Source organism: Kryptolebias marmoratus, linkage group LG8, assembly GCF_001649575.2.
Source record: "Kryptolebias marmoratus isolate JLee-2015 linkage group LG8, ASM164957v2, whole genome shotgun sequence".
In the NCBI taxonomy this organism is placed as follows: domain Eukaryota; kingdom Metazoa; phylum Chordata; class Actinopteri; order Cyprinodontiformes; family Rivulidae; genus Kryptolebias; species Kryptolebias marmoratus.
This window is the reverse complement of record NC_051437.1, coordinates 21,888,116-21,904,126: the sequence shown is the minus strand read 5'-3', so window position 1 is coordinate 21,904,126 and position 16,011 is coordinate 21,888,116. Positions and strand designations below refer to the sequence as shown.

At 40.9% G+C, this 16,011-nt stretch overlaps 3 protein-coding genes across 3 annotated transcripts; 1 reads left to right on the top strand and 2 right to left on the bottom strand.

Annotated features, from left to right (window-relative positions):
- The first annotated feature begins 356 nt into the window (after positions 1-356).
- On the top strand, positions 357-5,175 carry LOC108236722 (PRELI domain containing protein 3B). Its single transcript, XM_017417591.3, has 6 exons — positions 357-506; positions 2,207-2,375; positions 2,481-2,570; positions 3,026-3,096; positions 3,209-3,311; positions 3,398-5,175. Exons 1-6 carry the CDS (start codon positions 475-477, stop codon positions 3,512-3,514), a joined length of 582 nt encoding a protein of 193 aa, XP_017273080.1. The 5' UTR covers positions 357-474; the 3' UTR covers positions 3,515-5,175.
- A 49-nt stretch (positions 5,176-5,224) lies between these two features.
- bpifcl (BPI fold containing family C, like) lies at positions 5,225-10,220 on the bottom strand. Its single transcript, XM_017417646.3, has 16 exons — positions 10,072-10,220; positions 9,815-9,927; positions 9,564-9,675; positions 9,331-9,462; positions 8,521-8,676; positions 8,360-8,423; positions 8,156-8,216; positions 7,963-8,054; positions 7,636-7,812; positions 7,491-7,550; positions 6,798-6,965; positions 6,580-6,647; positions 6,460-6,502; positions 6,326-6,389; positions 5,607-5,683; positions 5,225-5,520 (listed from the first exon to the last, which is right to left on the bottom strand). Exons 2-16 carry the CDS (start codon positions 9,912-9,914, stop codon positions 5,458-5,460), a joined length of 1,437 nt encoding a protein of 478 aa, XP_017273135.1. The 5' UTR covers positions 9,915-9,927; positions 10,072-10,220; the 3' UTR covers positions 5,225-5,457.
- A 1,389-nt stretch (positions 10,221-11,609) lies between these two features.
- LOC108236733 (vesicular inhibitory amino acid transporter) lies at positions 11,610-15,789 on the bottom strand. The gene is made up of 2 exons (XM_017417608.3): positions 15,010-15,789; positions 11,610-13,492 (listed from the first exon to the last, which is right to left on the bottom strand). Exons 1-2 carry the CDS (start codon positions 15,382-15,384, stop codon positions 12,305-12,307), a joined length of 1,563 nt encoding a protein of 520 aa, XP_017273097.1. The 5' UTR covers positions 15,385-15,789; the 3' UTR covers positions 11,610-12,304.
- Between the last annotated feature and the right edge of the window lie 222 nt (positions 15,790-16,011).

Genomic DNA, 16,011 nt, shown 5'->3' with positions numbered 1-16,011 from the left:
AGACATGTCTGTGGATCATATGGTCATTGGTCTCTGGTCTGTGGGAAACTAGTTATTATTTAGATCAACGTAATCTGAGATTATGTGGATTATCTGAGAGAGTTGAGTCTTTTAGGATGACAAGAAATAAAGAGAATCTACAGTTCTTTGTTTTAAGCTTTTACAATTAGAACATCCCCACAGATTAGTAAGAAATAATAACAAAAAAATGACAAAACATCAGTTGTAGTTATTTGCATAGCACTTCACAAGAAATGCTATCTCAGTATAATACATACAGAAAGTAAATAAGATGATTGCATATTCGAAATGATTATAAATAAATAAAAATGTAGTAGTTGTTTCTGCCACCAGGGGGCGCATCGCCTCCTATTCAAAATACATAAGATTTCTCCTTCAGCCGGGGTCTCCTCCTCCTCGGTCAAGCTGTCAGAAGTCGCAGGTTCCCCGAGCCTTGACAGAAAAGCCTTTAAAATGAAGATCTGGGCGTCCGAACACATTTTTAAGTAAGCGTCCTTTCTCTTTTTTGTTTGTTTGTTTGTTGTTAAAACCTTTTAGACGAGTGCGCCGAGCCAGTTTTACGCCCGTCGTGTTGTATAACCAGCTCTTCTCCGCTACCTGCTGTTAGCTTCCTTAGCAGGAGCTGCGGTGAAGTTAGAAAACTCAACACAATTAGAGGCTTCGCTTGAAGTAAGTCGTCAGGGGTAGTTTAGTTAACATTGCGTGTAAATAAAACGACATATTTGACGCTTTGTGAAACTGGTGGTCGGGACACCGGATGTAAACCGTTAGCTAAGTTAACTTTATTAGCTTTCAGATGCTAACCTCAAAGCTGATTTTGCTGCTTTGGCTTTGGCTGCTAAATCGCATTAGCTGAAGGTTTTAAGCCAACGTTTGAGTCGTGTGTTTTTGTTTTGTTTTTCTCTCGTTTGCCCAAAAATTTTATTTATTTATTTTTTTTGGCGTTATGTACCGAGATTATATCAGCATTACATAACTGTTATAGTCGGCGCTCCTAGCTGTAAAAAAAAACAAAACAAAGCAAAGACTCGTCAACGACAGTGTTAGGAGGAATTCTCGTCATCCAGGACGCCTGATGATAAACAACAGTCTCTTTCTTTTGTTCATTTCTGGAAGTTTCCAGACGGTTAACGTGCGTAGTGATGCTGGGAGTCTGCGCCTGCGCAGTGCGGAGGAGGCGCTCAGATTCAGCTGATTCTGATTAGTCCAGCTGAGGATTTTCAGAACAGGATGCCGCTTTGTTGTGATGTGTTTACAGAGATGAGTCCTTGCTGTTAAAGTAAAGGTACCACGAGGGTGATATCTGTCAGATGTGTGGGACGCTTCAGTCCAAATTTAAACAAGCAAAAACGAATCCAGCCTGTGACTCACGAAGATGATCAGTTTGTGGGGAAAAGATCACCATCAGTATAATTTTATTTCTATATGTTATAATACATTTTGCACAACTGGGGAGTTCAGAGAAATAAGTGGACACATCAAATTTACTTTTGATATGCCCGTTCTAAGACAGGAAGTACTACGGTGTGGCTCTGTTTGTCTTTCTGTCTGTGACAGTTTCTTCTCTGAGCTCTGACTTGACATAGAAATGTCAGACTGCACTGCTGAACACCTCATGGGTTAAGGATGATCCCTACTGAGTTCAAGGTTACAGGTGACTTATGACTGTCACGTAGGACTGTCAGACTGGTTACCTGGACACCTCCATAGGTCGAGGACAGGGGTGCTCAATCTTGGTCCCCAAGGGCTACCATCCTGCATGTTTTACTTGTTTCTCTGCTCCAGCACACCTGATTTGAATCAGTGGGTGATTATCAGACTTCTGCAGAACATGAAGAGATCATTTAACCACTGAATCATGTGTGTTGGAGAAGGGAAACAAGTAAACCATGCAGAATAGTGGCCCTAGAGGACCAGGATTGCCCCACCCCTGGTCAAGGATGATCTTTATTGAGTTGAAGGTCACAGGTTCAAAGGTCGAGGTCCCAGGTGACCCCTTTGTGAAAACCTTGTCTATACTTTAGCTTCACATCTGAGTAACATAGAAATGTCAAACCCTTTGTTTGTTTGGGTGTATCCTGTACCGTTGTTTTAACTACTAAACTGTATTTAAGCCTTTCATTGATGACAACTAAATATTAAATGCTCAATAAGAATTTATTTAATGATGTCTTGTTTTTAACAGCCACCCGTGGGAGACCGTAACCAAGGCGGCAATGCAGAAGTACCCCAACCCCATGAACCCCAGTGTGTTTGGTGTGGATGTTCTGGACAGAACCGTTGACTCTGAGGGACGGTTACGCAGCACCAGACTCCTCAGCACCGAGTGGGGGCTCCCTGCCGTCGCCAAATCCGTAAGCTTTGATGATGAAGAGAACGAGAAGCACAGGCTGCTTTAATGTTGTAATCTTGAAGTCTGCTGCTTTTTATCAAGCTTGACCCGTCTCCTTTTCCTTCAGATCATTGGAGCAACAAGATCGTGCACCTACGTTCAAGAACATTCAGTAGTGGACCCCAAACAGAAAACCTTTGAGCTGCAATCAACAAATGTAAGAAAGTACTGATATAAACTATTTTTAATCATCCGGACAGTATCATAAAAATGCACCTGGAGCCTCAGATTGAATCATCCAGACTTCAGCTCAGACCACCAGGTCTGCAGAACTCATGGCTTTAAACTGATCATCTCTGTGGTTCCTGATCATGTTTGTTTTATGAGTCAAAACTCAGACTCTGAAGCTTTAGTCTAAAGTTGACTTAACTGTGTAGTGTAATAAAGACTGGTTAAATTATTTGAATAACTACTGCTTACTAACTAAAGAGCTGGCAGTGTTATCAGTTATGCAGTTATTTCAAAACTTGTTCAGACTATTTTCTCTGTTATGAATGCAGCTGCTCTTAAATGAAATTATGTATAATATCAGTGTTTTACCTTTCCATTTAATTTATTTTTTGTGTTTTAACGGAGGGGAAAGTAACAACTTCTGTTGTTTCATTTCCCCAGATCTCATTTACTAACCTTGTATCGGTGGATGAGAAGTTGACTTACAAACCACATCCACAGGACCCAGAAAAGTAAGTAATTCTGTTTATATGCATGTTGTTGCTGTTTTTTTGAATATATGGTTTATATCTTTAATTTTAGAGTTTAATATTGGCTATAAGTGAGCTGTGTTTGTGTGTTCAGGACGGTGCTGACACAGGAGGCTCTGATCAGTGTAAAAGGTGTCAGTCTGAGCAGCTACCTCGAGGGTCTCATGGCTAACACCATATCTGTTAACGCCAGTAAGGTGAGGCAGCTTTTAAAACTTCTTCGACTCGACTCAGCTCTGCTCTGCGTCACGTCATATTCGTAAACCCTGTGTTTCTGCATCAGGGCCGGGAGGCGATGGAGTGGGTCATCAGACGGTTAAACACGGAGATCGAGGAGCTGGCAGCCACCGCTCGTGGTTCCATTCGCGCTCCAATGGCGGCAGCTGTTGCAGATAAATGATCCCGGCTTTCCCGCCGCTTTATCATGAACCGATGGACTTCTCAGACATTTTCCCCTTAAAGGGGAAGTCTCATCTCATCTGCCAAGACAGCCTGGAAACCACATCCCCATCCCTCTCTTCTGCTTGTCACAAGATCATGGTTTGTCCTTCCTCAGCAGTCTGCACTGTCCAGTTTCTTCCTGCCTCTGTGGGCGGTGACGTGGAGCGTTGAGCTGATGACAGTTTGCCTAACAAGATTTAATCAGATTAAACTTGAAGCTCATAGGATGCAGTCTTGTGACGTTCAGGCTCTGTTTTTAAAAACAAATTCACACTGTGCCTACACATCCTCTCAGCAACATCATCTTTTCCTCTCTGCCCTTCTTAGTCTTCACATTTCATGATGTCAAATCTTTTCAGACAGGTTTAGTACATTTTACAGTACATTCCTAGACTCTGTTGACCCCGCCTTGTACTGCAGAACTGACCGAAACATCTACAATGTACTCATATGGTCTAAATTGAAACATTTAAAGCTTTGATTTCAGATTTCTTCTAATTGCGACAGAAGTAGAAGGTGATGAAGATTCTGGTTCATCTTCTACAACTGTCCTCATATCTGATTTGGGTTCAGTTGCTGTAGTGCTTTAGGGTCTTTCTAGGATGGAAGAAAAACTTGAAAATTTCCTATATTCTCCTTTTCTCCTGCAGTGAATGTGTCGTACACAACATGTTACAGTTTAGGAATGTTCATACTTGAATGTTTAACTTATTTTCAGTATGTATACTTTTAAGAGGAAGCGAGGATCGTCTGTAAAATAGTCCGCGTGTGCTGTTGCACCAGTGTTGTGAGCGCTCACCAGTGTTTTAGGATTATGAGCAGGATGTTGACTGTGCCAACATGAGTCATAAAGATTGAAATAACTGATTACGCTTTAGAGTACCTTTTTTAATTTGTAACATTTAACAAACTTCCTCCTGTATGTTTCATTGCTTGTCTTCCTTTTTGTAAACGTAGGTGTTATTTATGTTATTTTTACAGTTTGTAACACAAATGAATTTCTAAAGCTGTTAGCATGTGGTTTTGTGGAGGTGTGGTTTTTATTTGGCATTTTTATTTATTTGAAGACTCTGAGGAGCTTTACAGTTGTCCTTAGCTCTGTGTTCAAGTAGAAGTTATAGACTTCTAACACTTGTTTGCTCTTCCCTCTTGCTTTCACAAGGAAAATGTTATATTTCCATGAATGAAAGTTTACATTCAGGAGGCGTGCAGTACAACTAAAGCTATGTAACAGTGTTAAACTGTCTCCTAACTGAGGTCTACACCTCAATGCTTCTCAGTTTTATCGTATGTTGGGTTTTTGCGATCCTGACACCATTTAATCCTTTAAATCTCTTGTTCACAACCGTTTGTTTTCCTAATTTGTCCTGCTCTAAATATTTTTGCCCAAAGTCTGGTCCAGTGAACCTGTCACGCACAGTGTCTTGTTTTATGAAGGAAGAGTGATGTTATTGTTTGTTTGTTTGTCTTTCTATGGGGAACATCTTAACAACACTGGCTGTAAAAAGGCTCGTATTTATATTTTCAAGGTGCTACATTCCAAGAATGTGATAATGGAACAGAATCTAAACAGCGAGCACTGAAATATTTCGAATTAAAGAGATGTCATTGTTTCATGAAGATGGTGACGTGTTTCCTGATGTCTTTATGTTCAAATCATTGACAGCAGTTTTATTGTTCAGACATTTTTTTATTGAGATGATTTGGAAAAAAAATTCTTAATTTAAAATGAAGCGAATCAGCACAGACCATTTTTAATTAATATCGAACATTTTGCAAGACGAGCCTTACAGAGAGGGTGTAGATTAGATTCTGATTGTAATTATTGCCTGTTGTTATGCTAAAAAAGTTGAATTTTACCAAGTTGAATTTGAGCTGAGGCAGAGTTTATTGGTTTGATGTTTATAAGTTGGCGCTGCGTCCTGTTTGTTGAACCTCCAGATCTGAGGAAATGTCTAGAAATCCCTGTTAAAAAACAGATGATGTTCAGGCCGAGACAAACATGCATGAATCAAAACCACATTAATGTGAATTCTCTGACTGATACTGACCTTCTCTATGTTCAGAACCAAGTTCACCAGTTGTCCACATCTCAGTCGAGGTAAATTAATTCCACCTGCCAGCAGCTCTGAAACAAAAGTTCACATTTCAGGACATGGACGCACAATGCAAGTAGAAAAAAATGCATTTTTTTCAGAAAATACAGTGTGAATGAGAGCTGAATGACTGCTGAAATGTGATGAAGAAGCTGAAACTGAGTACCTAAAGCTAAGAGATGCAGAACACAAGCAAAAAATAACAAAAGGCTACTGACAGCATTAAAAGGCTAGCTAAAAGTCACAGAACAGTAGCTAAAAGTGAAGGTTAGATAAAAGCTATAAGTAGAATTGTAGCTAAAGGCTAAAAGTAGTACAAGAAGACAAAAATAGAGCAAATCTTTAAAAAGAGATGTTTTTGAAAGGACTGAGAAGATCTTAATGTATTTTTATGGAAAAAAAGTCAAAGTTGAATATTTTAAAAACTATTAAAGTTACAAAAACAAAACAAAGCTCTCAGCAATAGCTCAAAGTACACAGAAGCACTTAAATTGCAAAAAACATAAGAAAAAAATACAGGAAACAGTCATTTCTGGTTTACTATGATGAGGATAATTTAAGTTCAGGTTTATTTTCTGATTTTTCCCCTAAAAAGATTTTAAATAAACACTTTATGATCAGTGAATTCACTCACGAAGTGAGAGCTGTGCAGGAAACATGCAACTAAAACTTACTGTTCAGTTTCGGTAAGGCAACAACTTTAATCCCCATCTTCAGTGCGTTTTCCAAAGCATCAGTCTGCAGAGAGAAACACGCTGAATTCAGTGAGCAACAAAATGAAACGTACAGTTAATAATGTGTCATTTACCTTGAAGGGCCCCACTTCGCTTGATACCAGAGTCAGGGTGAAACTAAAAACAAGTTTTGTTATTTCAGGTGATAGTCTCTGAACGTTAGCTTTGGATATTTAGAATATTTTGATGCTTACTTATCCATGGTCACGGATCCTTTCAGTTTTTCATCAGCAATCCACATTTTTCCACTGAATTGTGAGACCTGGAAGAACAAAAAGGTTGTGTTTCGTAAAGATGAATTATTTTAAAGTAAGTCAGCAACTTTCATCCAAAACCCACAATACAGTACGCTGAAGTCACCTTAAAGAAAAGACAAAAGTAAAGACGCACGATAGAGGAATTCCATACTCACAAGGTTGAGTTTGAACAGGGGGGTCTGGGTACCGTTTGGCTCGATGGCGTAGGCTTTCAAACTGAGCTGGAGTCCAAGTTCAGCGACTCCGGGCTGGAGGGAAAACATCGGCGATTCCGTGGCGTACACTTGAAGGAGCATCAACAGATTTGGAAACATCTTGGGAAGCTGAAGAGAGGAAAAGGTTTCTATATTTACCCTTGTTTAAACAGTCCCATCATGCAGAGATCAAGTTTAAAATGTGTCAGTAGGATTGATGAAGAAAAAGGAAATCAGGATAAAGGAGCACCAGAGTTAAAGGAGGACATAAGTTGAGGAAAGTCAAGGTTTCAGAGGTGCCAGTGGTCATTGGACAGCACTTCTCTTTAAACACCACACAACAATCCCCTCTGCTTTGAAAGGATTGTGAATTTGGTCTTTTTTGAACTCTTTAATTGTAACAAAAGGACTTTGAACCAGTTATCATTACTTGTTTTAACTTTTATGACTAGGACTTATTTTCAAATCATCTAACATAAATCAGTTTCACTTTGTGAGCTTCAACCTAACCATGTTAGAGTCGTAGTTTTCTGTCATTTTGTTTTCTCCATTGAAGTTCTTCTCCTTCACATTTATGACACTTGTTTATGCCGTTCGACGTACTGCAGGTAACTGTGAAAATGCTTGGTAGAAACTCCGAACAGATAAGTTTACCTGAGGAATGAACATTCCCATGGCGCTGGTATTCAGGTGGATGGGACACTCTGGAGGTATCTGAAAACATGGAGCATTTCTTAGCCACAAACCCGAAGAGACAAATGCACAAATCTGTCTTCTGTCTGTGTATTTTTGCATCTACCATGCTGTCATTGATGAGGGCCTGAAGCTGCCCTGCTGAGAAGTACCCGTATGCGGCAGAGTTCAGGGTGAACTCAGACATCCCCACCGACAGCATGTAGTTTGTCTGCCCGGGCAAGGTGAACGGCTGGGCCACAAAGGGGGGCTCCTTGTGAGTTTTGATACTGTAGAACTCCCCCTTTAAACAAATAAATGCAAGATATTTTGTTTTCATAATCCGTCATGAGGTACAGATGCAAGTTTAACATTAAATGCATAAAGATACGTGTGGTTCTGTCTAAAAGTTGGGTTATTTGAGTTCTGCTGTCTCGTCCGTGTGTCTCCTCACCTTCAGTCCCATCTTCAGATTTGAAGCATCGACGTTGGGTAAATCAGTGAGAGGAAGGTCAACACTAAGCACTTCATTTACATTAGTGGAAACTAAATAACACAAAAATAAATTACTGGTGTCAATCAGTCATGCATTTCAAATCAGGAATATTGTTTCTTTTATATATTGTATTTAAATCAGGTTGTAATACCGTTCATGGCCTGTAGATAGCTCTCCAGGCCTATAATAACGTCCTGAACTTCAGGGCAAATCTGAAGAGGAAATGAGACAATGGTCTGCAATATCCACAGCTAAAACTTTACAGTATGCTTCAGATTAGCAATATCAGATAATATGTATAAACAGACTAAAATCTGTACCATAATGTGTGACTGGTATAGTGGAAAACACTTACTTTACTTTCTATTAAATCAATGATACGCCCTTTGAAATGTTTCACAAGTGGACGGAAGACAGCACTGTTGACAGTTAAAAACACAATAATTATATTTTGACATCTGTGTGAATAAATCTAAACCTTTCTTTCTTTCTTTTTTTTTTTTTTGGTTGCTGTACCTGGCTCCTCCATGGAACCAGACGTCCACGTCTCCAACCAGAGCGCCACATCCGACGCTGCTGACAGACAGCTGCCCGTTAGGGTCTCTCCCCAGCTGCACAGCGGAGGTCAAGTTAATGCTATATATGGCCATCTCAAACGATCCACTGTCATGTCTGGAAATGCAAAATACAATGCTCAGTGATGCTGTTAACCATTTCACTGCTGAACCAAGTAAACCTCAGTAGTAAAGTGGTAAACTATTAAAAAAAAGGTATTTATTACACTTTCCCCACCTTATATCTTTGCTGACATTATACATAACAGATTATTTATCTTGTAACGTATATGGTTTCCAAATAATAAGTGTCAATCTTACAGATTTATTCAAATTTGATTAAAATACAAATAGTCCGGATTTATTTCATGGACAGACCTAAGCATTTCGCTTTAATGTTGTTAAACTTAACTTTAAGCTATTAAAATAGCTGATCTTGTGAATTCACTTAGCTTTTACTTTCAGTTTTAAACGAGTGATCTCTGCCTTTCTGCTAACAAACCTGTCTTGGACCACCGAAATCAGAACAAGTTAGCATGTTATGGCTTTAATGCATTTTTTTTTTTTTAATCATAAAGGGACACCTCTTTTACTAGCTCATCTCCCATTAAGTCTTTTGTTTGCAACTCAGTCATTTTAATCGCATCCTTTTTCATCATAAGGAGAATTAACAGGTTGTCTCATATATCCTGGAGATTTGTACTTTACCCTAAAGGAAACACCTCATATATATCTTTTCAAAGAGCTTCAACAAAAATGATAGAAAACTCACATTATGCCAAACCTTGTCTCCCAATTACCAGCTAATGCAACACTGAGGCCTTCGACGGACGTCTTAAGCCCCGAGTATTCCTGAGAAAACTCAACAGCAGGCTCTGGAAAGTCACATTTTGTTACGGTCGTGCTGGAATACAATAGAAGGAGAAGTGGTTAGTAGATATACTGTCATTGTGAACAAATTCGTACAAAAACAAACAAAACCAAGAACATTAGACGTAATCCTACCCTGTCAGTGTGTAGTATACATTGCCGATAATGATGTCAACTTTCCCGCTGATGTCAGGAAAAGTGATCTGCTTCAGCTTGTCCTGAATCAGTCCTGCACCAACATGTTTCACTGCAGCAAACAGCACATTCATATAGGTTTTATTAAACTTTGTCTAAATGAAGCTTATTTGGTCCAGACTTATGCTGTAAAAACAGCTGAGGCCTCTGAGAACAGTTCTGTGAACAAGCACCGTCTGACATGCCCTTACCGTACTGAAGGCACTTGTTTGTCAGAATGACTTGTACAGCCGGAGTCTCTGCACAGGTGCAAGACAGAAGCGTGAACACTACCATCACAGATGGACGCATGTTGTTTGGTTTCCTGTGTTAAAAATAACAGACAGACTTTTTTTTATGTGAATGCAATTGTAGAGCTAATATCTGAAGAGCTACAGGAAACTTTTAGTAAGATACAAAGCTTCGTGTTAATTAAAAACAGCTCTTCAGCAGATATTAAGCAGCTTACCTGTAACGAAGAACTTCTGTCAAGTTGAAAAAAGCTCTAGGAGTTCGCTCAACATGAGACCTCGCCTCGCCTCGCCTCGTCTCTTCTTCTATGCTACTTTTACTTCCTGTACTGATTTACGGAGAAGTGAAACTCCCTCAGATCTGACGATAACTGTAGATCTTTATTCTGAATGAGGAACTGTACTGTTTATGATTTTATCTTGGCTGCTGTTAACCAAACTGAGGAACTTTAAAAATACTAAAAGAGATATGAAAATGTTCAAACCAGTCCTAAACTTCTTGCTTGCAGTGAGCCAGACTTTCTTGTAATCTTTTAAAGCTGCCCCGATTAATAGTTCTTTTGGTTTAGGTGTTTGGATTTCGTTTGCTCTTTTCCACTTCTTTTCTATTCAGCTCTCGCACCTGACCATGACAGCATATTATACAATATGTCAGTATTTGCTTAAAAATAGGAACAAATGAGGAAGAAGAAACATCAGGCCTGTCAGCAGATTAACACTATCAGACTTGTCAAACTGTGTTGTCTTTGATATTTTTCATATGCTGGTGTAGATTCTCAGTCATCCAGGACAAGGCAAATCCCCCCAAAATGAGTAATAATAATCATAATAATAATTAAAAAAAAATAACAACTGGATTTTTAATCTGCAGTTGAAGATGTTTCACTTCCCATGCACGAATCTTTCTCAGTTCAAAACTGGTGAGTGTGGAGATATAAGCTTTAAACTACACAATCAACGTATCAGCTAAAGAAATGGCGACAAATAGTGCCTTTGTGTCAGACTGCTGGTAACAAAGTGCCGAAAGATCCAATTTGAATTTGGTTCTTAGGTTGCGTGTCAACCCAACACTGGAACGTCTCTTCAGTTCAGGAGCTTTCTGTGCCTGAATGAGTCATTCATCAGAGTTAGACTTCAACAGTTATCTGGAAATAGTCAAGTACTTGACTGAAATGATTGAAAAAAGCAGCCAAAGTCCAAAGAAAAACACAAGAAACACTGATCAAGACCACTTCAAAAGATGACAAGAAAGTTTGACTGCTTGGAAGCAATGGCTTAGGAATTTTCCGGTACTGTAAAACCAAGACTAAAACTTCAAGGATTGAGAAACTAATAATGTATTAATACTGCCAGCTGATAGCAGCTATGATCAGGAAAGTAAAAATATAAATTTTACATATCCCGGAAGTATTTTACTATCCCCAAATTGAGAAGTTGTTTGTAACTGAAAATATCTGCTGACTTCTTTAAGGTTTTATTCCAACAACTATGATATTTAATTCCTAACAAAGAAATGTTAGAATGCGAGTCTGCATTTTTGGAGCATTTTGTCAGACTTTTAAGAACTATTTGAGCTGGAACTACTAAAACCTTCAGCCTGCTCTTTGAGGGGAAGGCTCCTTCAAAACAGGAACCTTCATTGACCTTTAAAACTGGAAGTTCAACAAAATATCAGTCATTCAGCCCCNAAAAAAAAAAAAAAAAAACAAAAAAACAAAACAACAAAGACAATAAACAAGAAAAATAAGCATTAAAATCACCAGGCATAAAATATCTGATTTATTTATCTCTTAATTCAACAAATACTCTTTGTCTCACACACCATGTTTAGTTCCATTAAATCACAATTAACAAGTTCACTAGGAACAAAACACAATCAGAGACACTTCAGAGAACACAGTTAAGAGGACCCACTTGTATTCACTTCATCCAGAATGACGATTGAAACACCGAGAGAACGAAACGAGCCAACAAGAACTTTAACTGGCAGAAGAATAAAGAAGAAAACACAAAAATAAACAAAAATAAACATTTTTTTTTCTCAAACCACTACACAGAAGTTATTTATGTTATTTGATGGCCTCCAGTTTTCTCTGATTATCGACGCCCAGCGGCTCAAAAAGCAACAAGTTTCCCACACAAGTCATTCCCAGTAAACACAAACACACTGTTAGATTCTTGGTGAACATTTTCATTGGACTTTTCATAATTTTTCACTTTGACGCAGAAGTCATTTCCCCTCCCTGTTCAGTTTTTAAAACACTTTCTGGAATGAGTAGACTACTTTACACTACAACTGTAGAGTTTATTATTGCACATAATCACGAAGGCAAAAATAAAAAGATGTACATTTCACACAGAATATTCTCCTTTATGACAACTGGTCAAAAGTCTGCATCCTTGTTATTTATTTATTTTTTTATTCCCCTCCAGAGGTTACCTCTGGAGCTCTCAGTCGTGGATATCATATCTGAAGGCCTCTATGAGCCCTTCGATTGAATGAATGAGGCCAGAAATGGCGCACACGCCTCCAATAACAAAAATGGCAACATCAAAGAAGACGTGGTGCCACAGGAGGTTCCTCCACTGGAGCTTTAGGTGGAAGAGGCTGGGCAGGAGGAAGCACAGGCCCGCGCCTGTCAGGCTTCCAGTTAAACCCATGAGCAGGGCGAAATGAGGGACAAAGACGGCCATGAGCAGGGTGAAGACCACCAGTCCCACTCGAAGCCCCAGACCCCAGGTTTTTAGCTGCCCACCGGGGCCGTAGCAGTCAGGGAAGAGGGCTCTGCCGCCGTCCTGGAACAAGGATTTCTCCAGAACCTCCACGGCGGCGAAGAACGGCAGCGGGTAGGACAGCAGCGCCTTGGCGACGAGGAAGAGGTTCACCACAGCCCGGATGGTGGAGGGCAGGTTATCCGTGATCACCTCCTTGGTGGTGTCCGCCCACGTCAAGTAAGCCACCAGGGCGAAGAGGCCCTTGAGGACGCAGGCGGCGATGTGGGTCCAATCCATCATGCAGTGGAACTCGCTGGGCCTCTGCATGTTCCCCTCCAGGGAGGGCAGGAAGATCTGGGAGGTGTAGCTGAACACGATGATGCCGATGGAGATGGGGAACTTCTTCACGTCGATGTAGAACTTCACCTTCTCCCAGGCCCACTCGCGCGCCCTGGACAGGCAGTAGGCGATCACGAGGATGTTGATGACGAAGTGCGCCAGGGTGCAGAGGAGGCTGAACCTGGACACGGCCTTCAGGTTCTTCAGGAAGGCACACGGCAGCAGCGCGGCCGTGGCCAGCACCGACCAGGCCTTCTGGGACACGGGGAAACCGGGGAAGCTGTTGTACATCAGGTTCCCGCTGACCACCACGTACAGGATGCACGTCATGACCAGCTCGATGATCTGCGCCACGTTCACCACGTGGCCGCCCAGCCTCGGGAAGCGCGGCGCGCAGCACGCGTTGGCGATGTCCACGTACGAGTCCCGGACGCGCTCCTTCACGCCGTCCTCGTTCTCCTCGTACAGACACGCGATTAGGATTTTGCCCGTGTAGCAGCACACCACGGCGGCGAAGATGATGAGGAAGAGGCCGAGGTAGCCGCCGTGGAGGATGGCGTAGGGCAGGCCGAGGACGAACATGCCCTGCGGACACAGAGGCGCAGGGAGCGGTTAGACGGCCGAGGCCCACATCGGAGTGACAGGCCGATCACAGCAGGCATGCAAGCTCTTACTCACACTGCTGCCATCTTACGTAACAAAATAATCCAAACAAGACATAATCGTTGCTTTAACATAAAAATAATAAAAAAAAACAATTAAAATGTGCGATTTGTCATTTATTTTCAAATAATCTAGTTCGTTCGTAAAATGGATTTAATTAATTCATTGAAATTAAAAACAAAATTTTGAGATTTTCTTTTTTTTATTATTTAAACCTAATCTGATGGGGATGCTGATAAGAACGCGCCATTCAGCCTCGTGCCTATCAGAGCCGAGCAGGCCCTGCCTGCAGCCCCGCTGATAAAAAGATTTGAATAAATAAAGTGTAAACCCCTCACGCTGCCGTGGGTTCACTCAAAAACTGGGGCCAGAAACGAGCTTCCAGGTGGGCCTGACTGAAAGGTGAGGGAGCCACAAAATTTAACTCAGCCTGGAAAATGACTGGGAACTGGAAGAATAACTCCCTGATTCCTGAAACTTCTGTGACTGCTACAATAACACTTTCACAAGGTTTATTTCAAAGCAAATCATTTAATTTAAAGGAGCTTGATAAATATCTCAAGATAGCAAGATATTTTTTTTATTTAAACCCATTAAAGCATTTTAAAATCAAAGATTCTGGATTAATTAATGTCCTTAAATTTAGACTGTGGTCACAAAAACTGGCATTATTTCTTTAGTTCAATTTAGATTAAACTTTCACTAAATGATCTTATTGAATGTGCTACTATACTTAGTGGTGAGGATAAGCATCAGGTAAATATAACTATTAATAACATTTGAGTTAGTTACTGCATCACTGAACATCATGTCCTGGTGTATTTAATCAGAAGACTTTAAAACACAAACAAACATTTTATTAGGCTGTTTAAACATATTTTGTGCACACAGAAGAATTAAACGTGTTTTGGTCAAATAAAAAAAATCATATTTGCAGGTATCTTGTAAATTAGAAGTAAAACATTTGAGACGATGAACAGAATTATGGGTATTTTTTCTTGTACATCAGCAGCCTCCCAAAATTTCAACTCATTGACTCAAAAAAGTAGAGTTAAAAGTAGTTTTTAAATTATTTTGTAAGATTATTGAAATAGTAGCCTAAAACTTTATTTCTGTTTTTTGTTTTATTCATCAATTAAGTGCCAACAACCCCGCTTTTTGGGTGGGTGGGTCTTTTTTTAAAAAAGTGGGTGGGTCCAGTGTTGACCACGCCCCCAGGCCTAATTTCTGGATGAAACGGGAATCTGGAGTCTGCATTTAATGAATCCATCCAGATTTTGAGCCATTTTAATGCTTCTGCACGAACATAATTTCTTTTATTTTACCTTATTTAGTTCTTGTCTAAAATAAGGCATGGGAAAATGTCAAGGTGACTTTTTTTTTGTAGGCCTCTTGCATGGTCCCCCCTCTCCCTGTCACGTGCAGGACGAAAGGTGTACCTGGATGGCGTTGGTGACGTTCCAGCCAGCCTCCCATGAGGTGATTTTGGGTTTTTCCTCCTCCAGAGATCCTCCAGACTTCAGCGCCCTCGGACCCTTCCCGTCCCTCTGGTAGTGGCTGTCCCCGTCCAGCTCCCCCTCTCCCTCCGCGTCCCCCCCTTCCTCCTCCCCGCGGAGGACATCCATCTGCATCCCCTGTCTGTAGTCATAGTCCAGGTCGTCGCACTCGGCGAAGCCCAGACCCTCCTCGTCCGTGGCGGCCTGGAAGCCCATCCGGGCGAACATCCCGCTGACCTTGGCCTGGGATTTGTTGGACACCGTGTGGGCCGCGTTGGTCAGCTTGTTAGTGATCTTGTGTCGGATTAAATGAGCCATTGTTACCACAAATAAACTCCCTTTTTTCAGCTAAAAAAAACTATTAAATAACCGCAGGGTGATCTGTTTAATTCTCGGCTGCTAAAACCATGCCTGTTGCCTCTTCGATGCAGTTTTAACCATCCAGCCCGTTAGAAAGTCCTCTTGTCCTGCATATCCATATTACTCCTTCCTCAGAAAACCCTCCTTGCCAAAAGGAAAATCCTATAAAAAGCAAAGGGAAAAATAAAATGTAATAAAATACGTGTCCTTGGCTGTCGTTAAAATGTAAAATTTGGCATTCCCCCCCCCAGAAGCGGTCCTGTCAGTTTGGAGTCCAGCTGGTGACACTGCGAGCGCTGGAATCTCGGATTCTCTCAGAGAAAGAGGGGAGGTGGGTGGAGGGGGAGAGAGGAGCGTGCACGTGTCTGCATGGAGTGCCAGAGCTCTCGCGCTCCCGACTCGCGCGCACCGGTGGCAGAAAGAAAGAGAGAGAGAGAGAGAGAGAGAGAGAGAGAGACGTTTATTCCCTCGACTGGTGTTTACCGACAGAACGATCATAAAAGGGGAAAATAAATATATATATATATAAATAAAAGGTCAGGCTTTTAAAAATCATGCATGAATAAAAAGACCAAAACATTTCAC